At 35.7% G+C, this 16,114-nt stretch overlaps 1 protein-coding gene across 1 annotated transcript; it reads left to right on the top strand.

The window, feature by feature from the left end:
* Positions 1 to 394: 394 nt before the first annotated feature.
* Positions 395 to 16,107, top strand: LOTGIDRAFT_107328 (hypothetical protein; the record flags this gene model as incomplete). The annotated part of the gene is made up of 14 exons (XM_009063883.1): positions 395 to 701; positions 1,428 to 1,605; positions 3,355 to 3,584; positions 7,302 to 7,494; positions 7,784 to 7,916; positions 8,346 to 8,563; positions 9,036 to 9,162; positions 10,478 to 10,667; positions 11,711 to 11,836; positions 12,629 to 12,849; positions 13,817 to 13,977; positions 14,409 to 14,595; positions 15,077 to 15,343; positions 15,940 to 16,107. The coding sequence occupies 14 exons, from the start codon at positions 395 to 397 to the stop codon at positions 16,105 to 16,107; spliced, it is 2,706 nt and encodes a 901-aa protein (XP_009062131.1).
* Positions 16,108 to 16,114: the final 7 nt, after the last annotated feature.

The raw sequence follows: 16,114 nt of genomic DNA, 5'->3' as shown, positions 1-16,114 counted from the left end.
ATTTCGTGTTGCTTTATAGTGCTACTATCTATACACCCTTGAATGAAATAAACTGGAGATATTAGATAAAAACTTGATGAGTTTAGTTTTATTAGATATAAATTGAATTCTGGATTAAATAATGTCTTTGAACTGAAAAAATGGTGACGGTTAATGTTTGATCAAAGACTTATAGCGACACCTTGGTTTATATCTTTCGTTTTATTTTCTCTCTCAGAATGTGCTAATGTCGCGATAATCAGACTACTCAAAGATGGATATAATTGGATTTTTCCTTTCAATTTATGTGTTGATGTTGAATGGACTTTCTGTGGATGGCCAATTGATAAGTACTAAACTTTTTGCGGTCATACATCTACGAAGTGATCGCGACTACACCAAATATCTTCAAGGAATGGTTTTCAAGACGGTCAACAATAATCGGAGATTGAGTACTATCAGAACAGTGTTTCAACCATCGTCTAAAGTGGTGTTGTTAAAATACGAGGATAAAACTGATGTGATATTAAAGTTAATGTGTAATGAAATATTAAATAATCAGTTTCCTGTTTTATTACATATCAATAATCCCTATTATCATTTAAATAACCCGTCACAGAATACTTATATTAATATACTAACTAACTATCTAGGTGTTCCCTTACTTTCCTGGGATCCCGATATTACATCATTGGTAAGTAGATTAATTCATTTTAACCCCTGTACTGTTATTTCGCTCACTTAAAATTCAAGAGGAAATCAAATATACTCACGATACGTTTAATATTCGAAACACTTGCCTATATCATTAGATGAACTCCTGTCATGCTGTCAATATTCTCGTTTCATAAATCATGAAAATCTGCCATTAGGATATGTTGGACTTTTCACACTGGAACAAAAAAAATGTGAAAACATAGAACTGTTGGCGGTATTCTTTAAAATATGAGCCTGGCGCCACTAAGTCGAGTATTATGTTTTATATAACTAAATATACAAAAGATATCGTATTAACTTTATTGTGCAACATTATAGTTGCTTTCAGACAACTTCCTAAACATTCCGATTCACTGTCATAAGCCACTTCCGGTTCCAAAGACTACAAAGGAAATTACTATATCTTTTATTTTAATGTTGATGTTAGAACTTTGCTGTTGGTTTTCTCACGGCTGGTGCTTCACAGGGTTAATATAACCGCAGTGGACTTTTAATACACCACTGTACTTCACTTGCAAAGTCATCTTCCTTTTTCATTTCTGTTCCCCAGCTGTAGATGGATTCAAATTATGCAGGAGAATTAATTTTCAAAACAGCAGCTTGTACACTAAACCTGTGTAATTATTTTTGGAGAAAGCCATCAAAACGTCAAAAGTTACCATTATGTGGCAACAGTAATTATCTTCTGGAACACAATTTAGATTTGATGTTTCTGTTGTTGCAGGATGAAGATGGCAACATGTTATTATTATCACCTAGTATATCACTCCAGACTCAAGCAATATTTAGTATTTTACAACGGTATAACTGGTCCGATATCTCAATTGTAACAACTCAACATACTGGTTCTATAGACTTTATTACTTCTATCAGACAGTTAGTCAGACAGAGTCGATCATCAAAATTCAGGTAACATTCAGGGTTATTCCCTTACATAATATAACTTCTGTACAGTAATTATACAATATACTCTCTACAGTCATTATGTAAATAGACAATTTTAAACAAGGAAAAGATATCGGATCCCTTGTCGAAGCCCGACGATGCTTGGAGTATTAGTCTGTTCAATGATAACTGATGTACTGTTATGTTGGTCGTTCTTGTAGTGAACGCTGATTACCTTAATCCCATCAAGGTATCATACACATGAAAGCGACGAGTGAGTTGGCTCAAGATGGCCCAAAACCTTTATGGACCTACCTTCTCCCCTTAATCACATGTACGCAATTATCAAGGCCAAATTAATACGAGGTGGAGATCTCTTATATTGCAATTATTCTGTAACATGTGTGGAGAACTACTGGATCAGAAATTATCTAGTTGAATTTAGGACATTTTGATTCTGGTAAAAGAACATGTAATTTTCTTACATCATCTTGTATTGTTTAAAGAAGATTAATGATGTCTAGGAGACTACAATCAATGTTTTCTCTGATTAATCAGTGGATAGACTTCTATCTCGGGTTAGGCACAGATGAGTTGAGTCACGTCATAATGCATTCTGTGTTTCATGGACCAGAAAGACTATGGCAAAATGGACTTGTAGTTTTTTTTTTCTCAGATAAATAAAAATAATATACCAAATAAAAAATATCGCTTTGTGACTCTTCGAAAGAGATGTCGAGATGACGTGCTCAGTCGCAGAACGGTATAAGTGATCCAGAATAGTGAGCATGTCGTATCCCTCAATTATATATTATAGTGGGGCTTAAATTCAATAACGCACATGGACAAGGACTCAAGAGCTCGAAGCTAAAATAACATTCGTAAACGTTGCATTTATAACGGTCCACATATTTTCAAATCTAGTTTCAGAATTTCCCGGTAAACTTTATTTTGGATTATTTAAATTCATATGAGATTACAGTTGGCATCTAGAACTTGAAACGGATATATATCAACCGATCACAATTCAATACAACTAGCCATTCAACACTTTCGAGAATATTATATATTTTTATAACGGAACATTGTTTTAACGATGATTTACAATATTATTTTTCGTGTACTTTCTTTGAAAAAAACTCTTTTCCAATTTGTGCTAAAAAGGTTTTGTGAGAATAATTAGCATAGAAAGGATGACATTTACTCTAAGTTCTTTGTTGTAGCATAAACCAATTAGGTTTTTTCACGATTTTCAATATGAAATACATTGTGTTCCAAGCTATTTCAACATGGCAGTCATCTCTATAATTTCACATGACGCTTTGACAGCCAAACTGTAGTTTTATAGTGTTAATTTAAAAGCTCTAAAATTGAAGCCTTATGGATGTTTTCAATGAGTAATATTTTTTGTATATTTCAGATATAGAATTATCTGTGAAGTTAAAATAAACAATATGACGACGAGTGCTATTAAAGCCAAACTATCTGACTTAAAGGAAACAGATACCAGAATAATATTGTTTCATGGTAAAAGGTAAAAGTATATTACATGTATTGAATTTCATGTTTTAACAATGGTGTCATAGTTTCCCATTAAGTTTCACTTGCTTGAAGCACAAATTCCTAACAACTGGTAGTTCTAAAATAGAAATAATAGTTGGCCACAAATGAAATTACCGCACGTCGGAACGTTACTGGTTTTTAACAGCAGATCGAGTTTGCGTTTTCACGACTTCTACATGGCGGTCATCTTAGTTAGTGCTGTGATTCTAGTTTCGTATGCGAAACACCCAAAAGCCAAACATTACTCGATTATCTCTCTTATCAATATGTTTTAACTATATCTACTGTTTATTATTACAGCAAAGAAACATCCACAATCTTGGAAATAGCCGATGAATTGGGATTGGTAAGCGAGGAATATGCTTGGATTCTGACCCTTGAATCAATACCCAAAAACAGTGGAATGATTGCTCCTAGAGGATATCCACTGGGACTACTGGGTAAGTAAAATCCATCTTCCATCTGATTTTATCCAGTATCTAGATTATATCTATATAATAGTTTCGTTTTAACATGCCTGTCATGTAAGACATTGGTATCTGAAAGCACCCGTAATCAAAACAACTGAGACAAGAAATCACACACTGGATGTTGATCAGAAAACAATTTTGTCTTTTAGTGTCTTTAAAATATACAGTATATCAACATATTTTTCTTACAAAAGTGAAGAAACTTGAACTGTTCTATAATAAAAAGTTAGTGTGAAAGATTAGAATATAATTTGTTTTTATTGTCTGAAATAATCGATAACATATTCTATATAAGATTCCAAAACCTTAGGTGTAGATATTTTCAGCAAATCTATTTTGGTTGGAAGCTTTGGACAGAGTTGGAAACAGAAAGATAGTTGGAGTTGTTCGAGGTGTGAATTAAAATCTGTAGATGTTATAAGGAGAGTAAAACTACGAGATGTCAGAAGCGTTAGGAGATGTCAGAAGGGTTAGGAGATGTCAGAAGCGTTGGGAGATATCAGAAGCGTTGGGAGGTGCCAGAAGCGTTTGGAGGTGTCAGAAGCGTTTGGAGATGTCAGAAGCGTTGGGAGATGTCAGAAGCGTTTGCAGATGTCAGAAGCATTGGGAGATGTCAGAAGCATTGGGAGATGTCAGAAGCATTGGGAGATGTCAGAAGCCTTGGAAGGTGTCAGAACCGTTGGGAGATGTCAGAAGCGTTAGGAGATGTCAGAAGCATTTGGATATGTCAGAAACGTTGGGAGGTGCCAGAAGCGTTTGGAGGTGCCAGAAGCGTTTGGAGATGTCAGAAGCGTTGGGAGATGTCAGAGGCATTGGGAGATGTCAGAAGCGTTAGGAGATGTCAGAAGCGTTTGGAGATGTCAGAAGCGTTGGGAGGTGCCAGAAGCGTCTGGAGGTGCCAGAAGCGTTTGGGGATGTCAGAAGCGTTGGGAGATGTCAGAGGCATTGGGAGATGTCAGAAGCATTGAGAGGTGTCAGAAGCATTGGGAGATGTCAGAAGCGTTGGGAGATGTCAGAAGCATTGGGAGGTGCCAGAAGCGTTGAGCGGTATCAGAAGCGCTGGGAGATGTCAGATGCATTGGGAGATGTCAGAAGCGTTGGGAGATGTCAGAGGCATTGGGAGATGTCAGAAGCGTTAGGAGGTGCCAGAAGCGTTTGGAGATGTCAGAAGCGTTGGGAGGTGTCAGAAGCGCTGGGAGATGTCAGAAACATTGAGAGATGTCAGAAGCATTGGGAGGTGTCAGAAGCCTTGAGGGGTGTCAGAAGCATTGGGAGATGTCAGAATCCTTGGGAGGTGTCAGAAGCCTTGGAAGGTGTCAGAAGCATTGGGAGGTGTCAGAAGCATTGAGAGATGTCAGAAGCATTGGGAGGTGTCAGAAGCATTGAGAGGTGTCAGAAGCATTGGGAGGTGTCAGAAGCATTGAGAGATGTCAGAAGCATTGGGAGGTGTCAGAAGCATTGTGAGGTGTCAGAACCGTTTGGAGGTGTCAGAAGCCTTGGGAGATGTCAGAAGCATTGGGAGGTGTCAGAAGCATTGAGAGGAGTCAGAAGCATTGGGAGGTGTCAGAAGCATTGAGAGATGTCAGAAGCATTGGGAGGTGTCAGAAGCATTGGGAGGTGTCAGAAGCATTGAGAGATGTCAGAAGCATTGGGAGGTGTCAGAAGCATTGAGAGATGTCAGAAGCCTTGGGAGTTGTCAGAAGCATTGGGGGGTGTCAGAAGCCTTGGGAGGTGTCAGAAGCATTGAGATATGTCAGAAGCATTGGGAGGTGTCAGAAGCATTGAGAGGTGCCAGAAGCATTGAGAGGTGTCAGAAGCATTGAGAGATGTCAGAAGCATTTGGAGGTGTCAGAAGCATTGAGATATGTCAGAAGCCTTGGGAGGTGTCAGAAGCATTGAGAGATGTCAGAAGCCTTGGGAGGTGTCAGAAGCCTTGGGAGGTGTCAGAAGCATTGAGATATGTCAGAAGCATTGGGAGGTGTCAGAAGCATTGAGAGGTGCCAGAAGCATTGAGAAGTGTCAGAAGCATTGAGAGATGTCAGAAGCATTGAGATATGTCAGAAGCCTTGGGAGGTGTCAGAAGCATTGAGAGATGTCAGAAGCATTGGGAGGTGTCAGAAGCATTGGGAGATGTCAGAAGCATTGGGAGGTGTCAGAAGCGTTGAAAGGTGGAAGGCAGAGAGTGAGTTGGTAGAGTGTGAAAGCGGTGGGAGGTGCTAAAGGATAGGGTGATAAATGTTTTGTGAGACATTTGGTGAGAAATTTTTTACACCAAAAAACTACTTGAATTAACTAAGAATAGGCTACTTGATGTTTGTCCGTTAGAAAATTGTATTCATTATGATTTCCATGTAATTGGTAGTGGAAGTACTTCCACGCAATTTTCTTTTTTGTGTCAATTACTGTAACAAAAATGATTGTCAGTAGAATTTTAAGTGGAATTTTCTATAGTTTTTTTTTTCATTTTATGACATGAAACTAACCTGATACACAATTTGCATTCATTATGTCGTAAAGTAATTAAATTTATATAGTTGTATTTTAACACTTCTCATTTTCTCGTGATATCTTCTTACTAACAAGAAATGTGTTAATATAATATCATCTTTACATGGTTCTATCAATTTTTCTGTTGTTGTTTTTTTTCATGTGAGGTCCAGGGCCCTAACTACAAACTAGGGTCTTTTTTCTAAGGGCAAAAATCATGTTGTCTTTGCAGTCAGTTGGTCTTACATCTCAATGTTTCTGGTAGACTTGAAACATTAACCATAGCCATCAATTAAATAAAACGATGTTTTAGCAGATATCATATTCATATTTTTAGTTTTTGTTAAAAAAAAAGGATTTATTTTAAAATATTGCATGAGGCATTTGTCACATTGCCTTAATGCAGTAACGGCTCTGAAATTAATAGAAAAAGCCTTATTTTATGAATAATGTTTAGTTATAATTGTGTCCAAGACAGTCTGATCTTAATTGCAAAACAGCATTCAGTTTAAATCCTTCCTTCCATGATATTAATATTTCAAAATATGGAATAGAAATCTGCAAAAAAACAACATTTCCCCAGTTATTTATGATAGGAAAATAACTATCTCCTTTTAAAAATGATGAATATAATGATATAGGAAGTGATATGTGTATGAGATGAAGCTATAGAAGTAGCATATATAATAGTTTATAATGCCTGTTATTGACATGAATAATGGTAAAACAGATCATTGGTGAAATCTGGTGTCTCTTTGACTAATAGTTTATCTCTTGATTGATCCTTTTGATGATATAATACCACGGTTATAGCATATATCAACCATTATCGGGTTAATCCATATTGCCTTGGTTCGGTTATTGACACATATTGATGTGATTGGTTTATTTTATGCTGGAAGTGATCAATATGGTAAAAAAATGAAAAAATTTCACTGATTCATGAGAGTTAGCAGTGTGCATATTTTAACCTTTAAAGGGATTGTAAAGAGGTATTCAAAGGAAATTATTAAAAAATATACTTTATCACTTTAAGGAACCACAGGAGCCACAGACGTCTGATTAAAAATTGGAATGATGCAAATTGATGATCGGTGTTCTTTATAGAAATCAAAAATTTAGAAAGCCTCTGTACAATCCTTTTAATTAGACTTCAGCTTAATATAGACGTTTTTAACATAAATATGTAATATTTGGTAGGAATATTCTATGAAGATGGGTATGGTAAAACAGCTATGGAGTCAGTATTGAAGATGTCTGTTGATGTTTGGGCTCAGGCTTTAAACAATCTAGCTAGAGACGTGGTGAAAACTCAACTACAGTTACAACCTTTACAGCATTCCTGTAATACAACTGGTAGTTTATACTGGAAAGGTGGTGATGTGCTGTATAGGTAGGGTTGAAAACTGAATATAAAATTTTATTATTGAAGTTGACTGTGGCCATTACTTTCGATTTCTCGTCCATTACGAAGCGAGGGGAAAGGAGAAAGTTAAGATCCGAGAAAGTGAAGATTAATTGAGAGAGTAAAAACAGGTCACGTTTATATTTAGTATTGGCGCCTTGTTGAAAAAAGATATACGACTGAGACACAACTTATATTTCAAATCTCATCACAGCTTTATACAAATTATACGATAGCCACGATACGACATGGTTGTTTTTTAAATTTATGATTTCAGGTATCTAAAAAGAGTGAACATCCGCTTCCCTAAGCCAATCAAGTTCAATGACAAAGGAGTTCTACAGCAATCAGCCTTCAAAATTATTAACTTACAAAAACAGGAGAAGGTTGCCAATCATAAATGGATAGAGGTAAGAGAAGTCAGATTCTTTCATTGGAATATTAAACCTTAAATGGATTTCAAAAATATTTTGTAGTTTTTTTTTATAAAATGGGATGTACCTGTTATTAAAAATATTCTTTTATTCTTCCATTCCTTCATTTTGAGAATTGATTATCATATAGAGTCTACATAGCTCATGAGGTATTTTTTTTTACATCGATACCTACAGAAGCATGATCTATACTTATATAAACGTTTATTTTTAAAACGTTTTGGATACTTAAAGTGCACGTTTATTACTTTCAAGGTATAGATAATATGTCATGGGTCCATAGCATAGAGAATATATGATGAGTCCAAAGCATAGAGAATATGCGATAGGTTCAAAGAAACGAGTGCTTTGGATCTCGGAACATGTAGTAGTATATGGCCACTTCATGCATGCTGTACTTTTAAGGTGGGAAAGTGGAGCAGCTCAACAGGGTTAACTATGAGAAGTATTACATGGATGGGAGAAGCTCTATCACCACCACTGGGTAAACCTTCCAGAGCGTATCTTAGAATAGCAACGTTGAAAGAAGAACCATATGTAAATTACAATAAGATGCCCGAGGAAGGATGTGGTCCTCACGCTGTTACTTGTAGAATTTATCCACGAGATGCCTTTAAACACAGGTAAGCAGATATCGGAATGGCTGCTTCTTCAGATATTGCATGTTAAGTTGGATAGAAGATACAGATGATCCGATTGATAGATGATAGTGTAAAGCTAACAGTACAAGAGACAAATAGTCTTTTATTGGATTGTTTGATTGTGAAGTGCACGTTCCAAGTTATATTGCTGTTATTTTATATAGGTTTGCATTCGGCATGAGTTGCTGATATTGATAAAGGATCAACGAGAAGGTTTAAAGAGCATTTCGATGGTTTTCGGTTTCAAAATAAAGGATTGCGTTTCACGGAATACAAATATATATCTGAATGTGATATTGTTTTTTGAAAAACAGATAGGAAGAAAAAAGAATGGACTCGTTGATGTGTCAAGATGAATCATTTCAGCAATCGGATTCTGTTTCATCTTGAAATTTTTTTTCAGATTCGGATAAGGCTTCCTATACAAATCATTTACTTTGTTCTGATGTTTCAGAGTAGGTGATGGAACTATTAATGTTTGTTGTTCTGGTCTGTCTATAGATCTACTGGTCAGATTGAGCCAAGATCTTAACTTTGATTTTGATTTATTCGAGGTAGAGGACGGAGAATGGGGAGCAGAGGTAAGCATTATTATAACTTTATTGTCATGTAAAGCATGTATGTATATCGAAAAAACGTTGTTGACAGATTCAGAGTGGGTCAGTTATAATGACCAATCAAATGTCTTCATTCTTCATGACTCCGAGGCTGAGATTTTGTGGCAAAATCTCAATACGTAAAGCAGAGGTTAACAGGTTAGGTCAAAGGGTTATTAGAATGAATGTTTAAGACGGTCGTCATTGGAAGTGGTTACATTAAAAGTAAAAGCTAAAAAATACAAAAGTGGATTCACTGGGTGGTTAGTATGGTCTGTATCAACAGCGGTACCTTCCACGTTCATTATTGTATTTCTTTGGTCGGCTATTGTCAGCTTCAGAGTAGGGGTTTTGTAAATTGGTTATCATTCAAAAACACAACCACAATACTAACTGATACACATATATCCATGACCAATTCTGCAATTAATATCCCAAAATTGTTTATATCATTTTATTTCCTTTGTTTATTAAATTTAAATTTAATTCGGTTCTTTTTGTTCGGCTCTTTACTTTAAATTGATAAAGATATTGACTCAATAGCATCAACTAGAATAAGACTAACTGAATTACCATCATATTATACAAGCGAATATGAAAGTTTTATTTGGGATGCATTGAACAAAATCAAATTATACCTGATAGCATTAGACACATATGGACAAATATCCTTTAAACTAATACATTCTACCCTGAATTGAGACTGTAATAATAAACTAATGTGTTACTTTATTGATGTATAATTTCGACTAGCGCATCCCTCGTGTATTTTCCATATTTTATACTCCATGAAATAAGCCATCAATATTGTCTCTTCTGGTAATACAAAATACAGCTGATAACTTATATGAATATAGGAAATAATAGTTCGGAACATTTAATTCGAAATCAGTAAAATAGATCCAAAATTCATCACTATCATCTCCAGCTTTCAGCATCCACATAGTTAATATTGACATTTCCATCAAAATAGCTCAATCTTTCTTTTTGTTTATGTTCTGCTATATTGATGGTAAGAGCGAAATATCTACAACTGTGCTTTAATTAGATTAGTCATTAAATAACGTTTTAGTTTTGCGGGAAGGAGATCTCATGTGTAGTTGTTTCTGTCACCTTTTGGATACATTATATGGGTTTTAATGCTAAATCACCATCAACTTTTTTCTTGTTCGGCAAAAAACCACTGGATTATAATACGTGGTTAGAATTACCTTAAAAATCCTATATAGGCTTTTTCATCTTTCATCATGTTTGAACATACTGCACTATATTACCCAAAGGCTATTATTATGTGTTACAGGATGTGAATAAAGAATGGAACGGATTAGTGAAGGTTTTAACGGATCAGAAAGCTGATATGGTCGTCACTGCCTTTAAGATCTCCCCCGATAGGAATACTCAAGTAGCTTTCTCTGTTCCATATTTAGAAACCGGTATAACTATAATAGTTTCTATTAGAGAAGGCGCTATTTCACCTAAAGCCTTTCTTGGTAAGAACATAATTTTGTGGCCTTCCTAATCCCGGGATTAATCTTGAAAGGGATTAAATGAAGGACAGAGGCTTATAACTACGGTTTTGGAAACACAACCTTTTTTCGTTTCAAGATGAATAGATCTATTTGGTGAAATTATAAAGCTTTATTCGGTCAGGGTTTTATCTGATCGTTCTCTCTGTGAGGAAATTGACACACTGTCCTGAATTTCGGTATAGTCTGTGAGAAATTATTCGGTATACATTAAAGTTAATTGTCTATGGTGGCAATTATTGAATAATATATGGATTTATTTTTTTGATTCAAAAGCACCACTGCGATGATGTAACATTGATTTTCCTGCGATAATTATAGACACGGTCGCATTTCATATTTAAAAGTTTTATCAATCTGAATATCGCTAATTGGTTATGACTTTTTTTATTCAGTACATATTGGCAACATTTATTTCATTAGTTATAGAATGTACATGTACATAACATTTTTAAAGAGATTATCAATACTTTTTATTTTGCCCTGTCGATCCTGACGAGCCCTACTAAAATCAACGCAAGTCCTAGTGAATGTCTTTTGCATCATCTTCACAATGCCAAGCTATTACTAACTTTGTCTTATACCTTGACTGCAATAGTCTTCTTTCTTGATTGAATTGTACACTACCGAATACAGCCAATGAGAGCCCCCGACAGAAAGTCTGCAAACCATAAGCCATAATATTGAAAGTATTTATGTCGAGGGTTCCCATTGACTGTATTCTCAAGAGTGCAATCAAATCAAATCACTGCATTCCGTAATACACGAAAGGTGGCTATTACAGTCAAGGTATAAGACGAAACTCGTAATATCTTGACATTGTGAAGACGTTGTTTAATGTGCCACAAGCAAACTGGTTGTTGATTAAAATCATAGCTATAAAGCTGCTATGGGATGATGAATCCCTCGGAGATGGAACTATCTAACACCAGAAAGCTCCATCATAGAAGTGATACCTCTTTTTACTAGCAGAAAATTGTATTAACTTTTAAATCATTATATTTCAGAACCTTATGACTACCCATCATGGGGATTGATTTTAGTATTCAGTGTACATGCTACTGGTATCAGTATATTTGTCTTTGAATGGTTGAGTCCCAATGGTTTAGATAGAGGACGGGTATCGTCTAGAGGTTTGTTCTGTATTATTATTTTTTAACATATCTGGAAGCTAATGTCCTTATATATTCTGGTGGGAGTTTAGTTCAACAATTATTGACATAATCTATACTGGAGACGTGGATACGCCGACATGGATTTATTGATCAAAATCTTTTTAAAATACAAGTTTTAGAAGCTACTTATCTTGCAAGACTAATCGCATTCCATTTGTGTGACATGCTCCTTTTGCACGATATACTGCGCTTATCACATCTAAGTCGTTGTATGACTTCACCTCGTGGTGCGTTAAGGGGTAGTTAAATTTATAGGTTAGATGGGTGCGATTTTCATGGTGTAACAGACTCACGTAATCGTTCTGGTAGTAATTTGTGCGGAGATCACAAAGTTGAAATAAGGAGATAGACAAGCACCTCAACTAAACAATATAATAAAAGTGAGTCAGTGACTATATAACTCTAGAGAATTCAGTCTAACTAGTAATAATGAGATTATTTTACTGTCACAAATAATACTTGTGGTACTACATTAATACAAATAGATACATTGCTCTTAGCAGAACATATATTTCTCTACGTTAACCATCGGTGGAATTACATAATATACAGTTTGTCTGCATACCATTCAATATAAAAGGAACCATCCACCTAAATAGCACGGTTAAACATCTTTATACCATATCAGATATATCTACTATACTTTAATTTGTAGAAATATGGCGAGTATTGCAGGACATGCTTACCCCGATGGAACACCTGACTGTGACTGAGAGTATTTCGAAAATCATTATTCATTTTCTTTTTCAGATCATAAATTTTCCCTGTTTCGTTCATTTTGGTTAATATGGGCAATGTTATTAAGTGCGGCTGTTTCTACAGATACTCCGCGAAGTGTTTCCAGTCGATTTTTAGCCAATTTGTGGGCGCTATTTGCCTTGGTGTTTCTAGCCAGTTACACTGCTAATCTAGCTGCCTTTATGATAACCAAGGAAGAATTTTATGATTTGTCAGGAATAGGAGATTGGAGGGTAAGTATTTTCTTGCTTATGTATTTCCTTATGCAATGTTAACTATACTTAGTTAAACCGAGTCGAGGATTGATTGTGAAACTCAATATAGACAAAAGTTTTTCTTCGATACAAAGTATGAGCATATGTTACATTGTCTGGCAAGCGATGATGTATATTTATGCAGTATTGCAAAAAAATATTAATGGTGGATACGTGTCAGTCTACTTGAAATTTCTTGATTGGTTTACAACGGGAAGACAATATTTTGAAAGAAAGCCAGTTTGTATATCATATGGATTAAGTCAATATCTATATGGTGGTTTATAAATTTAATATAAAGTGTCATCTGGAGTTTTCAAAGTTTCAACACATTATTGACGACTACTAAAGAAGAGAGACAATTAGTCTCTGTAGAAATTTGATATTTTGAAGAAAATTTGATCAAAAATAAATTAATCAGTAGATCGTACCTGATATAACGAGAAAGAAATGTTGGTAATCAGTCAAACATGTCTCCAAGGAACAAGAAAGCAAATTGGCTAGTTAGTTTGATTAATGTGTTTTATGATTTTAAGGAACGTGGAACCATTGTTAAAGTTTATTAGTGGAGCTATTTTTCAGTAGAATAATTCCAATTACTGATTTCATATCATATTATCTGCTAATTGGAGTTGAAGTGTTTCTTTGCTTCAAAATAGAAATCAAACATATTAGGTTTTTAAACTGCTGTTGTCTAACACGAATTAGTATCTTTGTTTTGAGTTATTGTTATGACAGCTGATGATAATGTTTTTGTCATTGATGTTCTCGGGAGGAATATGGTAGTCTGTCCCATTTCAGTAAGGAATTGACTATTTCTGCTCATTTTTTAGCGTCATCAGATGTTGAATGGATATCAGTTAACGTACAATTTTGGAATTGAGTAGCCTTGTTTTAGATTAAAATTTGTACTTACGGCTTTGAATTTCTTTACTTTGTGTTTCAGCTTCAGAACCCTCAATCATTAAAACCACCGTTTAAATTTGGTACCATATCACAAGGTATAACTGATAGTAATATTAAGAAGAATCATTATGATATGTGGAGATATATGAGAAAGTATAACCAGTCGTCTGTAGCTACTGCAATCCAGTCAGTTAAAAGCCAGTACGTATATTCGAAATATATTTCATCAAATAGAATTGCATATGAAATACAATAATATGTTAGAGGTTTGATTGATCCACCAACACGTGATCGGTCAATCGACAATGGAACCATGGCGACAGATATGTTTTTAATTGATCTAAATCACCGGAAGTGCTTGTAAGCCGGTACCAAAAACCGCTAAACAGGAATGGACTGAGCTGTTTTGTTTAGCGATTGGACCAGTGGGTTTCCTTCGGTCCCCAGTGCCCATATGATCAAGATAAGAGTACATCTCAGTCTGACAAAACTATTTTCTCTTTGGATTTAGACTTTTATTGTATGTTTCATTAAAGATACATAAAAAGTGTTGTAGGACATCGGACCCATCTAGTAAAGCGTGTTATCGAAGACCTTTTCGTGATCACTGAATTTTAGTAATTTTATTGCAGAAAAATCCATGCTTTTATCTACGACGCTACAGTGTTGGAATATGAAGCTGGCAGAGATAAAGGATGTAGATTAAGAACTGTTGGTAATTGGTATGCTATGACCGGCTATGGTATCGGCTTCCCCAAAAATTCCAAATGGATCCAGAAAGTGAATATGGTTCTTTTACAACTAGAAGAGGAAGGTATGGTTTCATTTCACATTTACATATATACCATGAGAGATACATTTCAAAATGATCGTAGAAGTCTTCATTGTATTGCAGAGTTTAAGATTCCTGTAACATTAGATTAAGTATAAGCCTGCTAAGAATTGCTTTTATTAAAGTAATTTTATAACATATTGTATTTGCACAAATATTGCGTTTGGGTAGAGCTTACTGTACTGTGCGTCAGGCCCGTACCCAGCCAAAAACTTCTAGGAGGGGGGCGTGGGGGGCAGTTTAAGAACCCCCGTCCCCTCCCGGAAAGTTTTGTGAATTGTTACAGTGGTGCTCTCTATAGAGTTATTGCTATCTTTATTGCTGCCGAGGACGTCCATTGGAAGCCTGGAAACAGGATTCTGTGAAGTCTGGGGAACCCCTTGGCTATGGGCCAATTATACCTAATTATAGCTATATGAACATTTTAATCTCCAGTGTCCATATAATCCATTCTACTTTACAGGTGAGATGGAGAGATTAAAACGATTTTGGTTAAAAGGTGCCTGTCAGGTGAAACAGAAACCCGGGACTGGAGTCACTAAAAGTAGTTTCAGTGGTAAAACAGTGTCTAGTCATACGCTAGGGATATTAAACTTTACCAGTGCCTTTATTCTGCTAGCCTGTGGAATAGCCGTCGGAACCTTGCTACATATTCTAGAACATTTCTACTTCCGGTGTGGACGTCAGAATCTACAGAAGGCCAATGATAGAGGATTCTTTTCACTTATGAGTTATGTAAGTAGGTGGTGGCGCTAGTGGTGGTACAGGGGGAAATATGCCCCCTAGAAAATTGGTTTATATCCCCGATTCATTTCTAGCAAAATTTTAAAATATGATTTTTGTAGGCACCAATTTCGTGGTATAGAACTCTCCGTGACTTTTGAATCTCAACCTCGACAGTTGACCCCCATTAAATCAATCTGCCATTATTTTTACCCGAGTCTCAGGAGGCTCCCACCTCCTCCATTAGTTTTGAGTGATCAACGCGTTGGTCCCCGTTTTGGATTTTAGAGGGTAATAGTGGCGGTTGGTGGGTCAGGTGGGCCCTCTCCTGGAAAACATTTCCAATCTAAGAAGGCGGGGATCGCGATTTTGGCATTTTTCGTTTTTGCGCCCCACCGTAATATGCTACTGAGAACCGCCTTCAATGTCAACTGTGTGGTACTGCAGATTACTCTGTAGCGAATAATGAATTGCTGTTTTCGGATATTTTAATAGGCATTTGTTATTTTCAAGTTATTTTTGGGGAATTCCTGTTTTGAAAAAAATATGGCCATTTCTGGTAAGTTATAATGTGATAATTGAGTTGTAAAAACTTTTTGTATTTCTAGGCTATGGGTCAACCATTAATGAGAAAAAATACAGTGAGAGATATAGAACCATATTATGTGAAATATAGATGTGAAAATAGAGCTTGTGATATAGAATACTGGAAAGTACAACATCAATTGGACTTTGCTTTATTAAAAATAGATCGTTTACAGAGAACAATATCGTAAGTTTATA

The sequence above is a fragment of the Lottia gigantea genome (genome assembly GCF_000327385.1).
Source record: "Lottia gigantea unplaced genomic scaffold LOTGIsca_6, whole genome shotgun sequence".
NCBI classification, from domain to species: Eukaryota; Metazoa; Mollusca; class Gastropoda; family Lottiidae; genus Lottia; species Lottia gigantea.
Note: the sequence above shows the minus strand (reverse complement) of the source record. Positions and strands in the feature narration are given on the sequence as shown.